Here is a 22,363-nt window from a genome sequence, read left to right as displayed (position 1 = left end):
CCAGCTACTACAACTCTATCATTCTGACTTAAAATACATGTCCTTCCACTAAAGTGACCTTAACTTTAACCTCATTGGAAAGCACTCTGAATCTGATCTAAATGCTTTAGTAATTTAAAGAAATCAGGGGGGGAAAAAAATTCCACATATCTAATTTAATTTAAAGATGTAATTCATTATATCTGATTTCCTCCCAATCCTATTTTCAAAAGCATTCTGTCCTCATAAGTATATAAATACAACATGCCCTCATACACATGGTCCAGGTGATGTCAAAAGGCTCTAGTGCAAATGTTTGGATGGGGATCATCAGCTCTGTGTCCGCTTACTGAACAGCAGAGCAGCTTTTGATCAGGCATTGTAATCCATAAGCAGTGCACATTCCTTCTGCATTCTTTAAAACCATCTATTTTGTTTCTTTTGTGGGGTTTTTTTTTGGTGTCTGAGGGATTTTTCTTCTTGCAGCAGAAAAATGGCAGCAGCTGAAGGGAGGCATTAACCCTTTAAATTCTTCTCAGGCAATGGAGCGAGGTCAAAGGTCGGGTTTGGCTTGCATGAACCGGCCGCATATCAAGGCAAGCATTTCGTTACCCGGTGGTCACACTTACTTGCTCTGCTGAGTGGGAATTTTTTGCTTGATGCTGCTCACAACAATAAAGTTACACAGAAGTAAAGATGAACAGTAAGGAGAGAAAGGCAGCTGAAACTGACAATTTGAAATCACTTATTACAAATATCCATGTTGTTCTATTAAAGTGCATGAAAGCTGTCCAAAAGGCTCCAGTGGTTCTGGGTAGGCGAGCTTTTTTAAACAAGTGGGGGCATTTTCAGGGTTCAGTGCAGATAAGTGGGTGTGTGGCAAAATACTGGAAGGGAATACAGTAATTCACACATGCTTGTTTGACAGGTATCCAGAAAGATAAGAGGTTAATTCAAAAAAGAGAAGGCAACAGGCAAAATAAAAAAATCACAAAACCTGAAAAAGAACGGCATTCATGTCAGTTAAACACCTAAACTCCAAGAGTAAGACATTTCAGAAGATCATCAATATATCATCATTGCCAAAAACAGGGTAACAGGGACAAGTCAGTGTGGGGGAGGGACTTATTGCAACAGGAAGAGGAAGTAGAGACTCAGAGGTGACCTGGGATGGTGATGGATGCCACAGAAAGCGAGCAGATACCCACCTATTCATGATCAGATAGACACGCCCATTGACTTTAGCGTGGCTGTGTGAAAAGGGTGGCAGAGGAGAGATGGCAGCAGGTCACACAGAGAGAAGAGGAGCAAAGCAAGCAGCAGCGAAACAATGGAAAATCCGCAACAACACGGCCGTAAAGTTAAACACAGCACACCGCAGACCGTAAAAAGGAGAACGTTGTAACACGGAGAGCGTGACGAGGCGCACGATGACAGACGCGCGATGAGAACAGCGGTTATAACGGGTGTTTAACAGATCGTGTCAAGTGTGATTATCCAAAACAGTGTGAGATGAAAATGGATGAATGTTTTCATGTCACGCTCAGCTTACGTCTGTTAACATGCACATGTAGTCAGTTCTTGAGTAACGGGCATTCTTCAGCAGTGGTGTTACTGTTCTTTTCCGTCTCACGCCACTTAATTTCTATGGGAACTCCTGTATTTTCTTTTGCCCCACTACAATTATTTGATCAAGAGGTTTGGAAACAAGCTTTATTTCTTTGTAAGATCTGTTAGGCTCCATAATGTGGTGAGACATTTATAATAACATTCCTGTCAGTGGCCAGAAACAAGCACTTTTAGTGGATGTACATTGACAGTTCGTAATCGCCCCAAAGGATTACACTGAAGTCCGTTTCGTGGCTCTAGCTGCAGCTCTGGCTGAATGAGCAATATTTTGTCTGATGCACCATAAAAATATTTTTAACCAATTTCTCAAGGTGTGAAGTTGTATTTCTTATTAACTTAAAAAAAATGCTTAGCTGTTTCTCTTGTTGATAATATTTTATTTCTCTGCAAATTCATGACTGATACTGAAAAACTAACATCAACTGTGTAAAATAAGACCAGTTTGATGATTTCATATGTGATGCATTTAAAATGTTTTTATCTGAACATGTTCTGATAATGATTTTAATTATATCCTCCAGTTCTAGAGGCAGTTTTGCAATATTTTTTTGCAGTTATTTGTAGAAAGAAAGGGAAAAGGCAAATACCATATATGTTTTGTAGGTGTAGAGAGTCTTTAAGTAACACTTAAAATGCTTTACATTACAAACATAACCAATGGATGACTGTAGTCCAGCCCATATTCAGCTCTATGTTTTAAAGATCCAATGAAACAATCTTATTACTTTCTCAACATGACATATTTAGTTTGAAACAGGATGTTGGGGTGTGACATTACAGTAGACAGCAGGGTATCTAACCAATGGTTTACTAGTTACAGAGGTTTAAAAGCCCATTTATCAGGATTTAAAACACCAAAGATTGTAGATAAATCTTGCAAAACAATAAGAAAAGCAACCGGAATAAGATCATGTTGTCTATGGACATCTTCCTTATGTTCAAAAGACGCAGTTTGTTTGTAATTCAGCTGTATGAACTTTAACAAACCAGATACAAAATAAACAAAAAGTCAGCTTTTCAATGATGGTTTGCACCAAAGAAAACAAACAGACGGTGTCTCACCTGTAGATAGTACTCTGCTCTTTGGCCACTACAGCCTGGAGGTCGGTGAGCTGGAGGAAGCGGTCGTGGAAGTAGTGAAGGTGCAGAATACACACCAGCAGGAAGGAAGTGGGGATGAAAATCCTGGTAAACAGCATTGCAACAGTGAACCTCTCCAGTCCCAGGTCCGCCAAGCTGCAGAGATAGAAAATATATACCTGGCATTAAGTTTGATACCAACTTAAAAAAACTCAACCGTATAACCCAGGTATAGAAATCTGCTCATTGCTCTGCTTCATGATGTCATCCCACCAAAACATTTCTAAAACTGAAGACACATATTTATGTTGGGTTGGTTTTTTACTGCGTTTGCATGTGTAAAATCCTTTTCTACATTGTGTATAACTCTATAGTTAGTTTGATTTTTTTCTATTCTGCATATAGAGCTGTGTTTTCTGTTCTCACCCGTTAAAAACACAATACGCTGAAACCCGTAAAATGACAATGTTTCAAACCATCAAGCCCATCTTCTGGTCAAACACTTAACATTGGTGAGGCTTAGTATTTTAAACTCCCTGACATTTCCTCGACATACGTGACTGCACAGTTTCTTTACAGAAACATCAGGATACCTATAATGTAGGAGAAGCTCACCTCTTTCTGTCCATCCCCAACATGTTGGACCAGAACTGAAATGAGCTGTTAAACTGGAAGGTGTAGACCAAGGTGAGGACCAGCATGGTGTACATCACCACAGACATCCAGAAGTACTTGAGGATCCTTCGCCACCACTCATAGTGCACCTATAATAATACAAATAAATGTGATAAATGTGTTTCAGGGGTTATTAATTGCAAACAGAGTTAAGTTCAGCAGGTACAATCGACCCCTTTTACTTCTCTGAGTGAGTGATAAGGTGAGAATCCGCTAATTGGTCTTCAACTGTACAGCAGTATATTTTCTGTTATCATGCATACTTTGCTTTTCCAGTTTGTGTTCATAAAAGTTATTGCTGCGTTACAAGAGGCTTAAAGGAATACTTCATCCATTTGCATTAAGCTTTGTATCATTAGAAAACCAGTCATATTTTTGAATGGTCGTGCATCGTTCCCTCATTTTCTCCTGAAACAGAAGAGAGCGTTATTTACCTCTAACACTTCCTGATTTACACTCTGTCAAAATGAACATTTTGATTCATTTAAAGCAGGAAGTGTTTAGTTATTAAGCAGCATTATCTTATAAACCCCAGTTGTTACCATTTCTTATAAATGGAGAGCTGTTTTGTCAGAATTTTGATTTATAGATTTATATTTTTAGTTTTATACATTTAGAAGAATTGTGTTGAAAGATATTTTTTAATTTTTCGACCAACACGCACTCATTACTGTCGACTACACTGCACTGGAAATTAAAATACCTCTTCCATTGTAGTCCAACCCAAACCAGTGTGTACCCAAGGTGCCAGTCCTCCCAGCTATAATGCATTCAATGAATCATAGTGCTAAGACGACATCTGGATTTAGGATGAGTGCTCTTTTTTTTTTTACTGTGGTGGGGGTTATAAAACAACTGAGAATAAACTGTGGATTATGAGTGTGCTGTACACAAGCTTTACGACCTACTTAAATTGTCAACACCTTCTGTCATTGGGAAATTGAATTTGGAAACTTTACGGCACCCTTCCCATAGTGTTAGTTTGGAATAAACACATGCAGAACTACTTAGTTAACAGTCTTTAACTTTTAACTTTGATATTTTCAATGTATCCCGTTTGGTCTCAAAAGGCTTTATCAGCAAAAACAAGTCCAAATAGTCCAAATTAAAGATTTTTTTGAATGTTTGTGAAGATACAAAGTGTTCAAAATGGTTGTCTGAATTTCATAGACATGTGTACTTTTTATTTGGAAATCTAACATGTGACGGATTTGACACATTAGAGCAAGGGTGTCAAAGTCAAGGCCCGCGGGCCGGATCTAGCTCGTGGGAGGCAGAGCACATGTTCACAAAGCTGTGTGTCTTTATCTTGATATCAAGGAACATATTTTATTTTTATTTTTTGCTGTTTGCCTGTTGAAAATGTTTTCCTTGAAATAACTAAGGTCATAAGAAAATAATGCTTTATTCATTTAATGTACAGGATACAGATGTGTTTTCTCTTTAAGGAAGTTTGTTTTTGTCTGTGAGCCTGTTGGAAAATGTTTTCACCTGAAACTACTGACAGAGCCGTACAAAAATATTAGATTATTCATTTAATTATTAAACAAAATACGGTACACTGTGTTTGGTCTTGGTTCAATAGGTTATATGCAATCATTTTAATATGTTTTAATAAACATTGAACCAGTCCGGCCCTCGGCTTGTAGCAAATTTGTTTTTTTGGCCCTCTGATGTATTTGACTTTGACATCCCTGCATTAGAGCAACCATAAAAAGTGGTATTTAGGATTTCGACCAACATTGTGTGTCTTCAATGGTGCTGGTAAAGAAGAAGACACAGAATATATTTACAGAATGAGGAAAACATATTTAACTTGGAAAATAACTGTATGGAAAAATTTGAGAGAAGCATTAGGCTACAAACTGTGCACTGTAAGTGTAAGACGCTCACAGTCACCGGTGTGTTTTGATACCTGGTAGAGCGCCACACATGAGAGGAACATCATCATGTAGATGATCTTGTACATGACGATGGTTCCCTCGAAGCTGACGATGAAGAACATGCCACCACAGATGTAGATCCAGTATTTGACCAGCAGAGCCATGACCATGTTGCCCAGAACATGCATGATGTCCTGCTCCCCTCCCTCCTCAGACTCCTCTTCCTCTATAAAACACAGCATCGAATCAGAAAACCCTCCAATGGGCTATCAGTCGACAGACCATTTCAACTGACCTGCATATACACACAGATATGCAGTAAACAAAATATGTAGTAAACAAAACTGTGTGTAAACAAACGTGTTTACAAAGACCTTTCCAAAAAAGAGATGAAGATCAACAACTGACATTCATTTTTGCGGATGACAGTATTGTTACATTATTGTAAAGATCTCATCTCACTCATCTTCAACCTCTTATCCGGGGTCGGGTCTCGGGGGCAGCAGCTTTAGCAGGGGACCCCAAACTTCCCTTTCCCGGGCCACATTAACCAGCTCTAACTGGGGGATCCCGAGGCGTTCCCAGGCCAGTGTGGAGATATAATCTCTCCACCTGGTCCTGGGTCTTCCCCGAGGCCTCCTCCCAGCTGGACGTGCCTGGAACACCTCCCTAGGGAAGCGCCCAGGGTTCATCCTTACTAGATGCCTGAACCACCTCAACTGGCTCCTTTCAACGCAAAGGAGCAGCGGCTCTACTCCGAGTTCCTCACGGATGGCTGAACTTCTCCCCCTCTCTCTAAGGGAGACTCCAGCCCCCCTCCTGAGGAAACACATTTCGGCCGCTTGTACCCGCGACCTCGTTCTTTCGGTCATGACATTATTGTAAAGATAATTATTTTATTTTAGTTATTTTATTTAAAAGTGGGGGTTTATTTGACAGTGTAGCTGAAGGCTGAATGGAAAAGGGGGAGCGAGAGCAGGTACTGACTTCAGCCTCTGTATACGGGGCGCACACTCAGGTGAGCTACTGTACTCGGTGCCCCAAAAGTAACTTTTCATTACATTAATCTGACTTATCTGGCATTTACTAGCACCAGATAAACATTTAATAGATAGTTTATAACACACTATAACGTACTGTGGTTGTAAGCAAGAAAAACACATTTCAAAGTTTTAATTAACATGCAGTTTGTCACAATTATAACATCTCCTATGAAGACACATTCTGTTATTACAACTATATTTCTTCTATTTATATAAACCTTGTTTATCATCATACACTGCTTATAATTGCTAAACAGATGGGTGGAAATAAAACATTTTCCAAACAAACGGAAAACGAGCGTTTTCACAATATAGTGCCTCTATATATCAAAATTAAAAGGGACATTTTCAGAAATTTAAATATATATAAATACATATTTATTCATTTATTTTTATTTATTTATTTTCTTTATGGGGATACCTAAAAGACAAAGTCTACGCTATGAGACCTGCAACAGTCGCTGAGTTGAGAGCAGCCACTGAACGTGAATGCAGGCAAATACCAAAGGAGCTGTGATTCCATTGCTTCATGTTGTCGGCAGTGTTTGGACCAGAACGGACATCAGTTTGAGAACAGGCGGTGACTAAACAATAAAATGATGTTTCAATAAAATTTGATTACATTTTGATTTAAAAAAAAAAAAACACCTACTTAACAATATTTTAACATTGTTAATATTTAAATAATTTCCTCCCCGGAGATAATCAAAGTATTTCTGATTCAGATTCTGATTTAAAGGACACCCTGTACACCCTTTAAAGTACACCCTGTACACCCTTTAAAGGTCACCCTGTACACCCTTTAAAGTACACCCTGTACACCCTTTAAAGTACACCCTGTACACCCTTTTAAGTACACCCTGTACACCCTTTAAAGGACACCCTGTACACCCTTTAAAGTACACCCTGTACACCCTTTAAAGTACACCCTGTACACCCTTTAAAGGTCACCCTGTACACCCTTTAAAGGTCACCCTGTACACCCTTTAAAGGTCACCCTGTACACCCTTTAAAGGACACCCTGTACACCCTTTAAAGTACACCCTGTACACCCTTTAAAGTACACCCTGTACACCCTTTAAAGGTCACCCTGTACACCCTTTAAAGGACACCCTGTACACCCCTTAAAGTACACCCTGTACACCCTTTAAAGTACACCCTGTACACCCTTTAAAGTACACCCTGTACACCCTTTAAAGTACACCCTGTACACCCTTTTAAGTACACCCTGTACACCCTTTAAAGGACACCCTGTACACCCTTTAAAGTACACCCTGTACACCCTTTAAAGTACACCCTGTACACCCTTTAAAGGTCACCCTGTACACCCTTTAAAGGTCACCCTGTACACCCTTTAAAGGTCACCCTGTACACCCTTTAAAGGACACCCTGTACACCCTTTAAAGTACACCCTGTACACCCTTTAAAGGTCACCCTGTACACCCTTTAAAGGACATCATGTACACCCTTTAAAGGACACCATGTACACCCTTTAAAGGTCACCCTGTACACCCTTTAAAGGACACCCTGTACACCCTTTAAAGGACACCCTGTACACCCTTTAAAGTACACCCTGTACACCCTTTAAAGTACACCCTGTACACCATTTAAAGGACATCCTGCACACCCTTTAAAGGACACGCTGCATTATTTCCACTATAATCTAAGTAAAATGAGAGCCCGGGGCTTACCCTTCTTCTTCTGATCCTCCACATGAACGTCTGAGAGACCTGCGCTGTCTTCTTTTTGTTTTTCTCGTCTCTCTGTAAGCGTTTGTCTCAGCAGCAGCCAGAAGCTCAGCAGACACAGGGCCTACACACAATAAATAAAACATTTAGACAAACAGAACAGACAAGATTAACTTATACATCCTTTGCATTTACTTTAACTTGCTGAGATCACAATATGGAGGGAGGAGGTATAAACTTTCCAGCACGTGTTGCATTGACATGACATTTAAAATAGACTTAATGAAAACAGTTGGACCCAGGTTTGAAATATAATTGCATCCCGACACATGCACTGTTTAATAAAACTGTAACATGAGTGATAATGAACACTGAGACTAAGTGGTGAGCGACTGGTGTATAAAATTTCATTCTAGACGCAGTTAAGTATTTGTAGCTATTCCAAAACATGTCACAACAATACAAACCTGACCCTCTCCTTCAGGAGTGCATTGTATGACTGCCCTCTCTTTTTTAATGAATTGACTATTAGAGAGACCCTGTTTGACAGTATATTCCATTAGCTGCATACAAGAGTGCATCTGTTGCGCTGGAAATGCTCATATTAAATCCCAGGTCGTCACTCAATCTTAAGGTCAGTATAAATGATTGTGTGGTTTTATATATTAGATATACATGGCGATGTCAAAATCAAGAAAATTCTGCCTCCCAAACCTTGGATGAAAGGGAGTGGAAAGGGTTTCTCTTCTTGACAAAGAACCCGGAGACTTCTCCCATGTTCTCAAAACTCCAAATGTACTGCAGAACTATCAGCAGGTTTCCGTAGGCCACCATGAAGGGAGAAGACAGCATGGCGTAACGCCTGCGGTCCCTCACCATCCACAGCATGCAAGACCAGATGAGGAAGACGAACGTCAGCCAGCTGACGTATGTGATGCTCCATGCCTGAAGGGAACAAATCACAGAAGCAATAAAACAAATGCTGAAACTCTGCAGTTGATGATGATACAAAGATTAGGGCGCTGAACCTTGGTTATGTGTGCTCAGTTTTCAATTACTTTATTTACAGAGACACAGCATGACTTGAGTTAGCTGGAACGGGCATAAATAATAGCACAAGTGAGGCTACTATACAATAGTTTGGGTTTCTGGCCGGTGTCTCCTAGGGCTGCCTCCTATTGGTTGATAAGTCGTCTCATCTGTTGTTTTGATCTTGTCATAGGATAATTTTTTAAAATAAGTAATTTTTTTAAGGCTTTTTTCATGGTGAATGATCTTTTTCCAAGAAACTTCTTATCATATCTCTAGTAAACACAATATTTAAAAATGTGCTTTTGCATGATTCTTCGTGGAGTAACTCAGTTTTACAGATCTGTCGATTAAATTCACTAATCATTGATCACTTTACGAGTGTTAGTCGACTAAGAATTTCTTTAATCAAGGACAGCCCTAGTATCTTTACAGGTGGTGATTAGCACTGTCGCCTCACAACAATAGGGTTTCAGGTTCGAATCCCGGCTGGGGCCCTTCTGTGTGAAGTTAACATGTTCTCCCCGTGTCTGCGTGGGTTTTCTTCCTCTCACAGTCCAAAGACATGCTACATGTTAGGTTAATTAATGACTCTAAATTGTGAGTGTGAATGGTTGTCTGTCTCTGTTCGTCTCTATGTGCCCTGCGATAGAATGGCGTCCTGTCCAGGGTGCACCCCACCTCATGCCGTATGTAAGCTGGGATGTGACCCCGTTAGGGACAAGCGGTTGAAAATGACAAATCCCATCATGCTTTGAGTGACTCAGTTTTACTCAGAGAGTTCTGCAACTGTGGATTGACAGACAACTTAAGATCTCCAAAAGTTAGTCTCTAAAATTGTTACATTTTATTGACTTTGTACCAGTAGGCTTTATTTAAATAGAAGATGATTGATTTTAAATACAACTAACTAAACTCTAACTAAAATAACTGCCTCAAAATGTTGCCTTCATCTTCCCTATAATTACTACCACATGTATTAGTTATTTCCAGGAATGCTTTCTGAGGAAATCATTAATAAATCAGTTGTAGAAATATTGAATCCTAGTAGAAAATGGAATTAGACACGCCATGTCCAAATAAACTGTAAATATAAAACAGAAGCTGTAAAACGAAAAACCACATCTTCATTGCGATGGTTTGAGAAAGATATGGAGCTTTTTGTTTTGTTTATGTTCAATTTTAATTTTACACCTTAGCAAAGTTTGATGTTTTCCTCATGACATCCAAATACACGACTCCCGTGCAGCATACGCCGGCCTCCGTAGCTCCTAGGTTACACCATCTGCGGGCTGCATTACTCACCATCATGGCTATGAGGGCACAGATGTAGCTCTGTTTCATGACAAAGTGAAAGATTTTGACCATCGCACCGACTCCTCTTTTCTTCATCCCATCCTCTCCTCCCTCAGATTTCTCCTCTCCTCCTTCCAACGCAGAATCCTCAGGGGGCAAAAACACTTCATACACACACTCGTCCTTCTTCTCTGGTTGGACACAAAAAAACTCACTGTCAGAATAGTTACGGTACATCCTGACTTTTACACCAGGATGTGTAAAGTAAAGTGTAGTATGGCACAAGGATTCATTCTTGTGGACCATGAATGCACGCACAAAATTTCATGCTAACTCATCCAATAGTTGTGCGTGACTGGCTGACAGCTATATGCTACTCTGAGAAGAATGCTGCTAGCATGGCTAAAATGTGTCATCTCCAAACCCAAAACAGGTTTTTACAAAGCTCCTTCAGTAGTAGAAGACATTAAACAGCTGCATTCAGACGCTGTCATTTGGATCCCTGTGACTAATAAATTGACTGTGACATGAAGAATAAGGCATTTCTGTGAATTCAGTGGCGACATACGCAAAGTAAAAGCACAAAGAAAGAGTCAAGAAGAAGCAGATGTTGTACAACCAAAACAAAAGAAATTATCTCAGCGACAACGTCCGTGATTTATTTTTGGGGTGGGCATTTTCATCTTCATCTTGCAGAGTAGGAGGTCAAGTTAGATACGTTATCTTTTGATGTTCCTCATGTTTCATGTCTTGTGTTTCCTGTTTTATTTCGGTCACTCTTGTGTTGTCTCGTTTCAGGTTCCCCCACTTCCTGCCCTCCTGTGTTTCCCGCCTGTGCGGTAACCTCCCCCGTCCTGATGGGTTACACGTGTCTCAACCGCTCCCCTTCCTTAGTGTATTTAGTCCCTGTGCTCCCTTCCCTCAGTGTCAGTTTGTCTTGTTCCCCCGTGACACCGCTCTAGCCATTTCCTTTGTGTGAGTTTAATTACCGACCAAAGCCTATTTTTTTTACCTGCCTTCGCCTGCTCCTTTTGTACCGCTGCCTGCTCTGGTTGGCTGCCGGTGTGCCGATTTTGCTTACATTTAACAAACTGTGCAACTTGCAAAAAGCCCTTTGAAATAAGCTCACAAATAAAAAATAACCATAAAATGCATTCCAAAATTTCCACATGGCAGGCGTGCTAGTTAACTCCAAGGAGGTTATGTTTTCGGCTCGGTTTGTCTGTTGATTTGTTTCAGCAGGATTGTGGAAACACTACTGGTCCAATTTCCATGAAACCTGATGGAAGGATAACGCACGGGCCAAGGAAGAAAACAATTACATTTTGGCAGATCGAAATCATAGGGCGGATACATAAATTATTTTTTATGTTCATTGACATTGTGGGATAGGGCATTTGTGCTGTATTCATGTGGTGTCGGAAAAATCAGAAAAAGTAGTTTTCAAATGGGAATTCAGAGTGTATTAACATTGTGAGATAGGGCATGCCTAAGCTCTCCGAGTGCCCTCCTAGTTTACAATGTAACTGGACGTCTTTCCGATATCCAAGTATACAGAATTACACAAAAGCAGCGTAAACCTGCTTCGGTTACTTCTAAGCTACACCATCTGTAACCTACAATAGGACACAGAGTAAGCTGTAATTTAATGATTTGATAGTAATTATGTTTTAAGTTTTCCTTCTACAGTAGTTGCACTACATCATCATGTCAGTCAGTTTGATCTATTCAAGGAAAGGATGCCGCATACCTGTACCGTCACTGGGCTGGTCCATTTTATACTGGGGGGTGGAATACAAGTCCAGGCAGACTGGGCCATTCTCAGTCGTGACAAATTCAAAGGAGGTCCCATTTAAGGTGGGCACAGCCTGTAGATCATCAGCACAAATTACAAATACATTTCTGTAACTGAGCAACAGGTTGTGTGATGGCACTTACGTACAGCATTCTGCCCAACAAAGGCAAACAGGAGTAACTGCTCCGATTAAATCATTCACCAATTGAATTATGCGCCTTTTTACGAGAAATGGTAGAATTAAGAGGTTTGGTTTGTTTGTTAGCCACTTTGTTACTACTCTTTGGCTTTGTAGGGCAGTGGAGGGATTTCTTCTGCTTTTCACACTGCACGTTCTTCTACCTCTTCCTTCAGCTTTACAAGGTAAGAACATTTCCCACAATAAACCCAAATGGCACTTGAGCGCAGTGGCTTTATGATTACATCTTGACAACTGAACAGGTGTAGTGCAGTATATACAGTACAGTACCTCTGGGTTGACAGACACAATGGGAAAAGGAGTTACACGTGAACCTGCAAACACAGGTTAATAATAACCATGTTCTATGAGGGTGCAGTGTGAAAAGCACTTTGCAGTGATTCCTTGTCTTGTAGCAAGACCGAGGGGCGAACGAGGGTAAGATGCACAGATTTAAAACATATCCAGAGCAGCCCCCACCTCAGTTGTACTGAAGCCATCCTGGGTGGAGAGGAGCTAGGAGGAAAAAGAGCATACAAGGCAAGGTGTGTTATCGATGCGCTGCTGAAGTCAAAGGCCTCCTTGTTCTTTATAGTCGCTGATAAGCAGGAACAAAGTCGAGCAGCACTACTCTGTAAATTGAGCCCATCACTCATCTGTGTCTGCACACCCTAAAAGCTTTTAAACCTCAGGAGGTGGCCGGTGGAGACAGACAACGGACGTTGATATGGGAACAAGGTCAGAATGTTAGTGTGTGTAGAGTGTGTGTGTGTGCATTTCCAGCTGAAATCTTTCCAGGGATGAGTCTATTACGAAGGTGAGAGCTCGGGTAAAACAAGATGTAAGCTTGTGAAAACAATCAACAGCTACAGCTTGAGCTCACAGTTTAACAAAGAGAAGGCGTCAGGTTTTTTACTATAGTTGTGTTAAATTATTATGGGATTGTTACATTCCACTTTATTATTTTTCAAACGATAAACTGAAAAAAGGTGTGATTCTCAACAGATCTTTGTGGATTTTTTAAAGATGTTTGGATTTTCCATGTCCTAGAAAACACAACTTCTTGTGCATGTATTCATGTATATGACAGTGGGATCCTGTAATCCGTGTTGTACAATGGTACCCTAAACAAAGGATGAATACTAAATGACCTGTCCAATAATCAATACGTTGTCAGTTATGTGTGTATTAACCCTGACGCACGTTTTTCTCATCTGTTCCCTGGTGCGATTCCCACCACATGTGCCTCTTCCTGTTGGCCGAGTTATTCGTTCTGTTTCCATCCAGATCTTCCTCCTCACACATATCGCCATCCTTGTCGTCCTGAGAAAACATAGATAGACAGTTTGGATGATATATATCTTCACCACTGGACTTTGATCTCAGTCCTCTACAGTGCAACAACAGAGATGATACTCTCAAGAGTCCCAGTTTTAATCAGCTTCTTTTGGACACAGTGTAGGAGGGCCGTATCTGAGGAGGTGCATGACCTTTTCAAGGAGGAAATTGTGTAGTTTTACTGCAAATTAGTGAATTCCTTCACAATGATTTTCTTTATTATATATATATATATATATATATATATATATATACATACACACACACACACACACACACATACACACACACACAGAAAGAAGTGGAATCATTTTTCAGTGTGACTGAAAATATATCTTAGTCTGCAATGAAATCACTTTACGTGCACTAGTTTTTTAGTATTATGTGGTATGTGTGCCACCTGGACACTGTCAGGGTTTGTTGTGAATAATATATACACATATATATATATATATATATATATATATATACAGAGATGCTGTATACTGTTTGATGATATACCACTTGTTATATACCAGTTTTCTGTGTTAAACATTAAATCTTTCAGTAAAATCATAGTTTGAATTTTTAAAATCCATTCTTAACTTGGTTGTTTCTCCTTCTGGTCATAGTGAGAAATAGATTTCCTTAAAGACTAAAAATGGCAATTGCACACTTGTGGAGTCAACACAATCGTTTGTTAATATAAGCAACATGAAACCCAGACTCTTTGTTTTCAGTCTGAAATCAGATCAGATTCCTCGTCTTGTTTCTTTCGATACTGTTGGTGCGATTCGATTCAATAATTGTGTTTTCACAGAATCTCTTATTTGCATTTTGCATCGGTGGTCCGCTGTCGAATAAACTGAGACGATGAACTACAAACCAAAGCATTCATTAAATTGAGAAAAGATAACAGTGCATCTACGAAAGGATGAGAACCATCATAATGTGGCATCTCCACCATCAAACAAACCTGTCAGCTGCCGATTTATGTCGTAATCATGTTTTATTATTAGCATTGTCCAAAGTGTAAGAGTAGGGGAAAACACACACACACACATTCCTCTGTGGAGAGATCAATAATGCATACAGCCCCGTAGGTTTACAGGGAAGTATTGACCCCTCTATAAAAACACTAATCTATAACTCCATTACAGGACAGAGGAGCTGAGCCTCCAGCTCTGAAGTGAAGGAGGACAGGGTCATCATGATATTTCACACATTATACGGCAATTCATTGTGTTCTGCATTAGTTCCGCTTCAGCTGACTTTGTTTCAAATAACATGTTAAGTCTTCAATAGTGATTTCTTCTTCTTGGGCCAATCAGTTAATTAAGATCAAAACAACCCTACACAAACTTGATCGATTCTCCCTGGACTGAAATCAAAACACCTGAGCTAGTGAAATAAATCAAAACTGAAATGCTTTTGCATGAAGCCTACATATGAACACTGAAACGGGTTTTGTTTGTTGTAATCATTCCTCCTGTTTATGCTGGTGATTTAGAGCGCTATCATCAAAGTGCTTTTAATGTCAGAGATGGGGGACAAAAATCCAAAGTCAAAAAGAAACTCCAAATTAGGAAGACACTGACATGATTTTATTCACTCAGACTGCTCAAGTCTCATACTAACTTTTTTAATAAGAGTATATTTTTGCCTGAAACAAAGCCTGTCGACTTTGTCCTCTATCTCTTTCGTTGGAAGCATGTTAAGAGGGGGAGCTTTTAAGGCAAAGGCTATTTTCATCATTATCAATGTATACTATTGGTACCCAGGTGACAGTAGCCAACAATGCTATCTTCACCCATTTTTTTGCCTAACCCTGACCAAATAGTTTCGTTGTCTAAATCTAACCAAAGTGGGAAAAATAATAACTGAGCAAAATTTTAAATAATGTCCAAGGCTGGATTTGAACCACAGTCTCATGAGTAAAAGTGTAATGTTCAGCCCACTCATGCATAGTTAACTGCTGTAACAACATGCTTTGTTGTTCTTTCACGCGGTGGATGAGTGGTCAGGTGTAAAAGGCCATATCACCCAGCAAAGGCTATTTTCACCCAGGTGTAAATAGACACTCCGATCTTTTAATGGCCAGTATGAACAGGTGTAATGAGTAGAGTACACACGGGCACCTGAACATTATTTTAAAATGGACTTTTTCCTCAGGTCCTCAGAGCTTCATCAGGATGAATTTTACCATAAGGGATCAGTTTGTGAGTTGTTAACTTTTTTCAATAGTTTACAATCTGATGCGCCGGTCAATAAGACTTTGTAGTGTAAAGTTTTACAGGAACAGTTTAAATAAGAATTAAAAATAAGACGCCACATTTTACATACAGAGTACATCATCTACACCACTAAGTTTAATTTGTAAACTTTTTTACAATGACTACAGGAATGCATTATAATTCTTAACAGTCTGAGTTGCTATGTAACAGTTATATAGCCGCTACCCTACAGAGCACTGGAACACTGGAACATGTTGCCAAGATGCCTCCTCTCTTCATGCTTTGTCAAAATTAGACCACCAGTGTCTCAGGTAACACCTGAGCTACGGCGAACGCATCCAGCCAGCGATCGATCGTGCTGGAATCTTCCATCAATATAGTTTCTCTGATCACGAGGCCACCTGGCTGCCCATTTAATTCAATTTGGTGCTATTTCAGTGTACTGTCTGGAACTTACTGAGGAGCCGTGTGGAGGTGTGGTGAGCCGAATTCAACTAAATATCTTTGACACCCACTGACTGCGGGCATCCACCCAGTTTTAGGTCACTTAATTGTTCTGTTGCATGTTCCAGAATAAGTTGTCATGAGGGTGTAGAGCATGCATGTCCTTTTTAGGCTCTGCCTCATACACCTGTTTACTTTTCTCTATGGTTGATGGACATCACTGCAAAATCTAGACAGAAATCCTAACTAGGATTTTAAAGGAAGCCTTTCACCTCAATAAACATGTTTTTGATTATAGAAACATTTTCTCACTCAAACTTTTTTGAAGATCTGAAGAAATTATTGACATATGTTACAGTAAATGTCACAAAGCTGTGAACTAAAAGGTCTGCTCTCATGTGCTTTCATTGCATTTCCGTCTGCTGTCCTCACCGTCAGCTGGTCGATGGGTTCCTGCAGCCAGAGGCGGATGAGCGTGGCCAGGGTGTAGTAGAGAATCAGCAGCATGATGGGATTGACAAAGTGGTACCACTTACGCTCGGGGTGCACAATGAGCTTCCATGTGTAGGAGCAGTTGCTCTGTACAATGGGAGAGATGCCAAATACACTGCACAGACAGACAGGCAGACAGAGTATAAATTAGCAAAATACTTGTGTAAAGATACAGAATACATAGAGAAACAAAAGCTTGAATTTTTGTTATCACAAGAGGTCATTCTGAAGTCAGGGTGTGATTTCTGATCGCACAGTAATCGAAGGAATATGAATTGGCATCCACTAGTTTGATAAGTGATTAATTGTTTAAGTTATTTTTTGTGCAAAAATGTCTCATACTTTTGATGGTGGGTTCTCAAATGTAATAATTTGCTTATTTTCCTGGTCTTGCATTATATAAAAAATGTAATATTTGTTGGTTTGGACTGTTGGTTGAACAAATCAAGGCATTTGAAGATGTTACATTGGAAATAACATTTTATTGTTATTTTGTGTGGATGTGATTTATTCATGATTACATGTAATCATGAATAAATTAACAAAAACATTTTTTTTAAAGTGTGTACATTTGCCCCTACCCTTGGGGAAAACTGCTTTAGACTAAATACTAAAAATAAAATTGGAGCCTTTGCTGCTCTACAGTAATCCTTCCTTGAAGGCGAGTTCACATTTTAACTTGAACTCTTTGTAAATCTGTAATATAGATTGCCTTTCTTGAAGTGCACCTCCTTCAAAAACCAGGATAGGAGGTAAAATGCATGAAAACTCATCCTTAAATCTTTAGTGAACCGGCCCAAAGTCATCAATCCGTAGATTGGACTGTTCTCATTGAGATAAGTGTATTGTCCAATTGATTACATTTAATTCAGTGTAGAAACCCTTGGGTTCTCCATCTTTAAAACTAATTATCGATTCCAGAAACAAAGCCAAGATGGATGAGGTGATGCAGACGTTACAAAAAGAATGTAGGAACTGCAGAGTCATGCTGTCCTTGCTGGGTGGCCTATATACTAATCATCAGTGGTCGTTCCCAACAAAGAGGTCAGGGCCTCTCAAGAGGTCCCAAGAGGAGTCTGAAAAGTGCTGGTGGGAAGATTGAAGGGATAAGAAATACTTGTTTTTATTTCTTTATTTAATATGTTTTTTTATTCTTGTTAAATGCTGGCCACTTTTCTGTCTTCAGGCCTATAAAGAGCCTCCAAATCAAACGATCTGATATGAGAAAGTCAGTCTTTGATTGACTGCTCGGGTCTACACTGAGGTCAGAAACTCTGATGGGGGGTGGGGTCATATTCTAAGGGGTCACAATCCAAAAAGGTTAGAAACATAATCTAGTTTCTCCTCCTGGGATGACAGATTGAGTGAAATTCATTCCGTCTTAGGTGGGGGTTCAGATATTTCTAAAGGATGCCTCCTGGGAGGCTTTTTCGTGTAATTCTTATGAGGTGTATGTATTAAGAACATCATAAAGTGGTACATAACCATGATCAAAATACGTTCACTGTGTACACTGGAAATATCATTAGGGAAAATATACTTTCAAGCAACAAAAAGTTAGATAAATAAAAAACAATCTGTTTACTTGTCCTCACATAAACAGCTTCAGAAATTAAGTGTAGTCTCTGACATACTGCTGGATGACATTCGTGCAAAACATTTCCTTCCACGCTCTGACCTTGGAATCTGCAAAATGCACTGAGGATCAAAATCTGTTTGTACCACAAAGGATGCCATATGATTCACTCCTCTTCCTCTGAGCAGAACAAAGATCATCTACTCAACAGGAAGAGCACTGACGTATTCCAGAGACAACCACAAAGATTTAGATGCCTGCTGAGTCTTTTCTGTCTATGCCATGTGGAGGAGTGAACACCCCTCTGACCCCATCACACTTCCTGAATGGTTTCGAGTTGCAGCTGGGGGAAAGCCCACTGGTCACATGACTAGGGACTTCCATTGTAAGGAAGGGAGGCAGGAAGTGGAGTGGAAGCCAGTACTCTCAACAGTCTCACTCAACACTGGGCCGACAGCAAGGCCAAGTCACTGTCAACAAGCACAATTAGGGCAGGCACTGAGGTGCCCTATTGTCCAATCGGGGATACACGTATTTACGTCCACAAGAGTTTCCCTAAGACCACATGAGGGTGTGCAGAGAGGAAACAGGCCGGATCAGAGGAGAGTGTGTTACTTTTATCATCACATTGGGCCTCAGTTTTCACGCAGCGGCAGACAGAAATACCTCAGCGCTGTGGAAAGTCAACATGAATGCACAAGGTGACGGCAGATGATGAAATAGTCAGCCTGTTCATGTAAAAAACTCTCAAAGAAGAATCAGAGTCGTGGTAAACCTCCCAAATTTAGGACTTCCACTTGACAAATAAAGAGGTGTTTAAAAAAAAAAAAATACTCACTCATATTTACTGCTGTAGACTAAATTAAGCAAATTAGAGTCTGTATTGAATGTTTTACTGCCTCAAAGTTTTTGAAGACTGAAGAATCCAGTATTTTCTTAAATGTAAGGATTTTTAGAGGCCTTAAGAAGGAAAGTTTTTTCAAATAAAGACATAAAAATGTATTAATCACTTTAATCATTTCGGATATTTATCTTGGGGAGTCTTGATCCCAAGGCTGGGAACCACTGATTTAAATAATACTCTTTTACTACACTTAGTAATAGTTGGGTCAAACTATGCGTTAGTGACTATACAAACTGTACAGACAATATGAGAGGGGTCCATTCATCCTAATTCGTTTTCTAACAAGAAGGCTCACAATGCAGCATTGTAATCACACCTTATCTGCCATCTGAACCAGGAGAAGGATGGTGAAGAGGACAAAGGTTGGCCCAAGGCAGCTATCTATTGATAGCTGTAGATAGCCTTGGTCCTGAAATGCAGCAGCACTGCTTTCAAATGAGAAACCATGAGATCAATAAATCCCTGCAACTATGGGCACAGCTACAATAAGACAGCAGCTAATCTGAGACAACAGCTACAGTCAAACGACTTCTACATTGAGACAACAGCTACAGTCAAACGACATCTACCCTGAGACAACAGCTACAGTCAAACGACATCTACACTGAGACAACAGCTACAGTCAAACAACATCTACACTGAGACAACAGCTACAATCAAACAACTTCTACACTGAGACAACAGCTACAGTCAAACGACATCTACATTGAGACAACAGCTACAGTCAAACGACATCTACATTGAGACAACAGCTACAGTCAAACGACATCTACACTGAGACAACAGCTACAGTCAAACGACATCTACACTGAGACAACAGCTACAGTCAAACGACATCTACATTGAGACAACAGCTACAGTCAAACGACATCTACATTGAGACAACAGCTACAGTCAAACGACATCTACACTGAGACAACAGCTACAGTCAAACGACATCTACACTGAGACAACAGCTACAGTCAAACGACATCTACACTGAGACAACAGCTACAGTCAAACAACATCTACACTGAGACAACAGCTACAGCCAAACAACATCTACACTGAGACAACAGCTACAGTCAAACAACATCTACACTGAGACAACAGCTACAGTCAAACAACTTCTACACTGAGACAACAGCTACAGTCAAACGACATCTACACTGAGACAACAGCTACAGTCAAACGACATTTACACTGAGACAACAGCTACAGTCAAACGACATCTACACTGAGACAACAGCTACAGTCAAACGACATCTACATTGAGACAACAGCTACAGTCAAACGACATCTACATTGAGACAACAGCTACAGTCAAACGACATCTACACTGAGACAACAGCTACAGTCAAACGACATCTACATTGAGACAACAGCTACAGTCAAACGACATCTACATTGAGACAACAGCTACAGTCAAACGACATCTACACTGAGACAACAGCTACAGTCAGACAGCTACACTGAGACAACAGCTACAGTCAAACGACATCTACAGTCAAACGACATCTACATTTAAACGACAGCTACAGTCAAACGACAACTACCCTGAGACAACAGCTACAGTCAAACGACATCTGCACTGAGACAACAGCTACAGTCAGACAACAGCTACATTGAGACAACAGCTACAGTCAAACGACATCTACACTGAGACAACAGCTACAGTCAAACGACAACTACCCTGAGACAACAGCTACAGTCAAACAACATCTACACTGAGACAACAGCTACAGTCAGACAACAGCTACACTGAGACCACAGCTACAGTCAGACAACAGCTACACTGAGACCACAACACTAAATATTACAATACTACTGTTAGAAAAATATAACATTTAGAGGATTGTTATTTGCTGACGTTTCAGGACTGATTTTGGTACCATATTGTCTCGGTGAGACTCAAATATCTATGTATCAGTACTAAAAATAAATATATGATTAACAGTTATTAGACATGTAGCATTTAATATGGCTAAATGTTCTTGCTGTAGCCGATCACTTTGGTCAAACATTTAGTGTCGATGCGTTCTTTTTAGTAATTAACAAATCAACAGCGTTCTTTGCATCCCAGGTTGTAAGTAAAACATAATGAGCTTAGTGACTCGAGGTACTTTCTGCCACAGAATTTGTATTAATTACAACTGTTACTAACGTATGTTGGCAAGATGTGCGAGGATGTGGCTTTCCTCCAACCACAACGTTTCACCGCTGCAGCCACAGACAGCTGATTGTCTCCTTTCTCATGCATAATAAAACAACACTGGTCGTAGTAAAGTGCCTAAAAGCTCTGCTTCTGTTATTGATGTGCTGTGAGTAGGAGTTTGATATATATCCCCTCCAGCTGGGTTTGCCTTTTCCTTTGCCTTCATGTTTGTAACAATAGTAAATATTTATTATCATTTAAACAAACTTGCCTTGGGCGCAATAAATATCGCAGAGTCAGGAGAGCTGCTGGCTGCTGAGCGCTGTCCTCACGTTATGTACTTTCACATTAGTAAGGAGCTGGACAACATAAGTATGGGCTTGGGCTGTTTAACTTGAGAAATACCATTTTAACAATTCATCAAAGCGACACAAGATTTAATGCTGCTCAGTTCAACTTTCTCTAGATTGAGCCATCACTCTGCTGTTTTGGAGACAGTGTATTTTGTTCTCAAGGTTTAATTGATTTCTTTCTGTGAATAAAACAACCATCATATTTAAAATGGGAAAATAACCCAAATATCATGCATCCTAATAAGCAGAGATATTGCAACTTAAAAACATTGAACTGACGCAAAAGTGTTGATATAAAGCATACTAGGTAACATACAGGATTTTGAGGGTTTCAGTGATTAGATTATGTGTGTTTTTTCTGGACATTAACTCTGCATGTGTCTCACCTGATGAAGCCATCGTCTGGTGGGATGGACTCCTGGAAGAACTGGAACTGATAGAGGTAGAGGACAATGAGGTGTCCAGCGCTAAAGATGGCCATCAGGACGCACATGCAGCTGAAGATGAGTGTGTCGAAGGTCCGACAGAGGGACCACCAGGTGCACAGGAACAGGAAGATGAAGAAGTAGACGGCTGAAGTCAACGAGGGCAGCATGATACCTGCAAAGACAAAAACAGTGGACACAAAGTCAGA

At 40.0% G+C, this 22,363-nt stretch overlaps 1 protein-coding gene across 1 annotated transcript in view; it reads right to left on the bottom strand.

Moving 5' to 3' along the window:
• The window catches only part of piezo2b (piezo-type mechanosensitive ion channel component 2b), a 91,620-nt gene that overhangs the window by 39,845 nt on the left and 29,412 nt on the right, over positions 1 to 22,363 (bottom strand). Inside the window, exons 7-18 of the mRNA XM_083927690.1 lie at positions 22,116 to 22,329; positions 16,703 to 16,877; positions 13,479 to 13,598; positions 12,756 to 12,791; positions 12,053 to 12,170; positions 10,312 to 10,493; positions 8,692 to 8,922; positions 7,981 to 8,101; positions 5,279 to 5,472; positions 3,304 to 3,452; positions 2,671 to 2,844; positions 1,188 to 1,229 (exon numbers count right to left, since the gene is read on the bottom strand). Of these exons, the coding sequence (XP_083783816.1) occupies positions 1,188 to 1,229; positions 2,671 to 2,844; positions 3,304 to 3,452; positions 5,279 to 5,472; positions 7,981 to 8,101; positions 8,692 to 8,922; positions 10,312 to 10,493; positions 12,053 to 12,170; positions 12,756 to 12,791; positions 13,479 to 13,598; positions 16,703 to 16,877; positions 22,116 to 22,329 (1,756 nt within the window). The remainder of the gene's footprint in view (positions 1 to 1,187; positions 1,230 to 2,670; positions 2,845 to 3,303; positions 3,453 to 5,278; positions 5,473 to 7,980; positions 8,102 to 8,691; positions 8,923 to 10,311; positions 10,494 to 12,052; positions 12,171 to 12,755; positions 12,792 to 13,478; positions 13,599 to 16,702; positions 16,878 to 22,115; positions 22,330 to 22,363) is intronic.

Source organism: Echiichthys vipera, assembly GCF_963691815.1.
Source record: "Echiichthys vipera genome assembly, chromosome: 15".
Taxonomy (NCBI): Eukaryota; Metazoa; Chordata; class Actinopteri; order Perciformes; family Trachinidae; genus Echiichthys; species Echiichthys vipera.
Note: the sequence above shows the minus strand (reverse complement) of the source record. Positions and strands in the feature narration are given on the sequence as shown.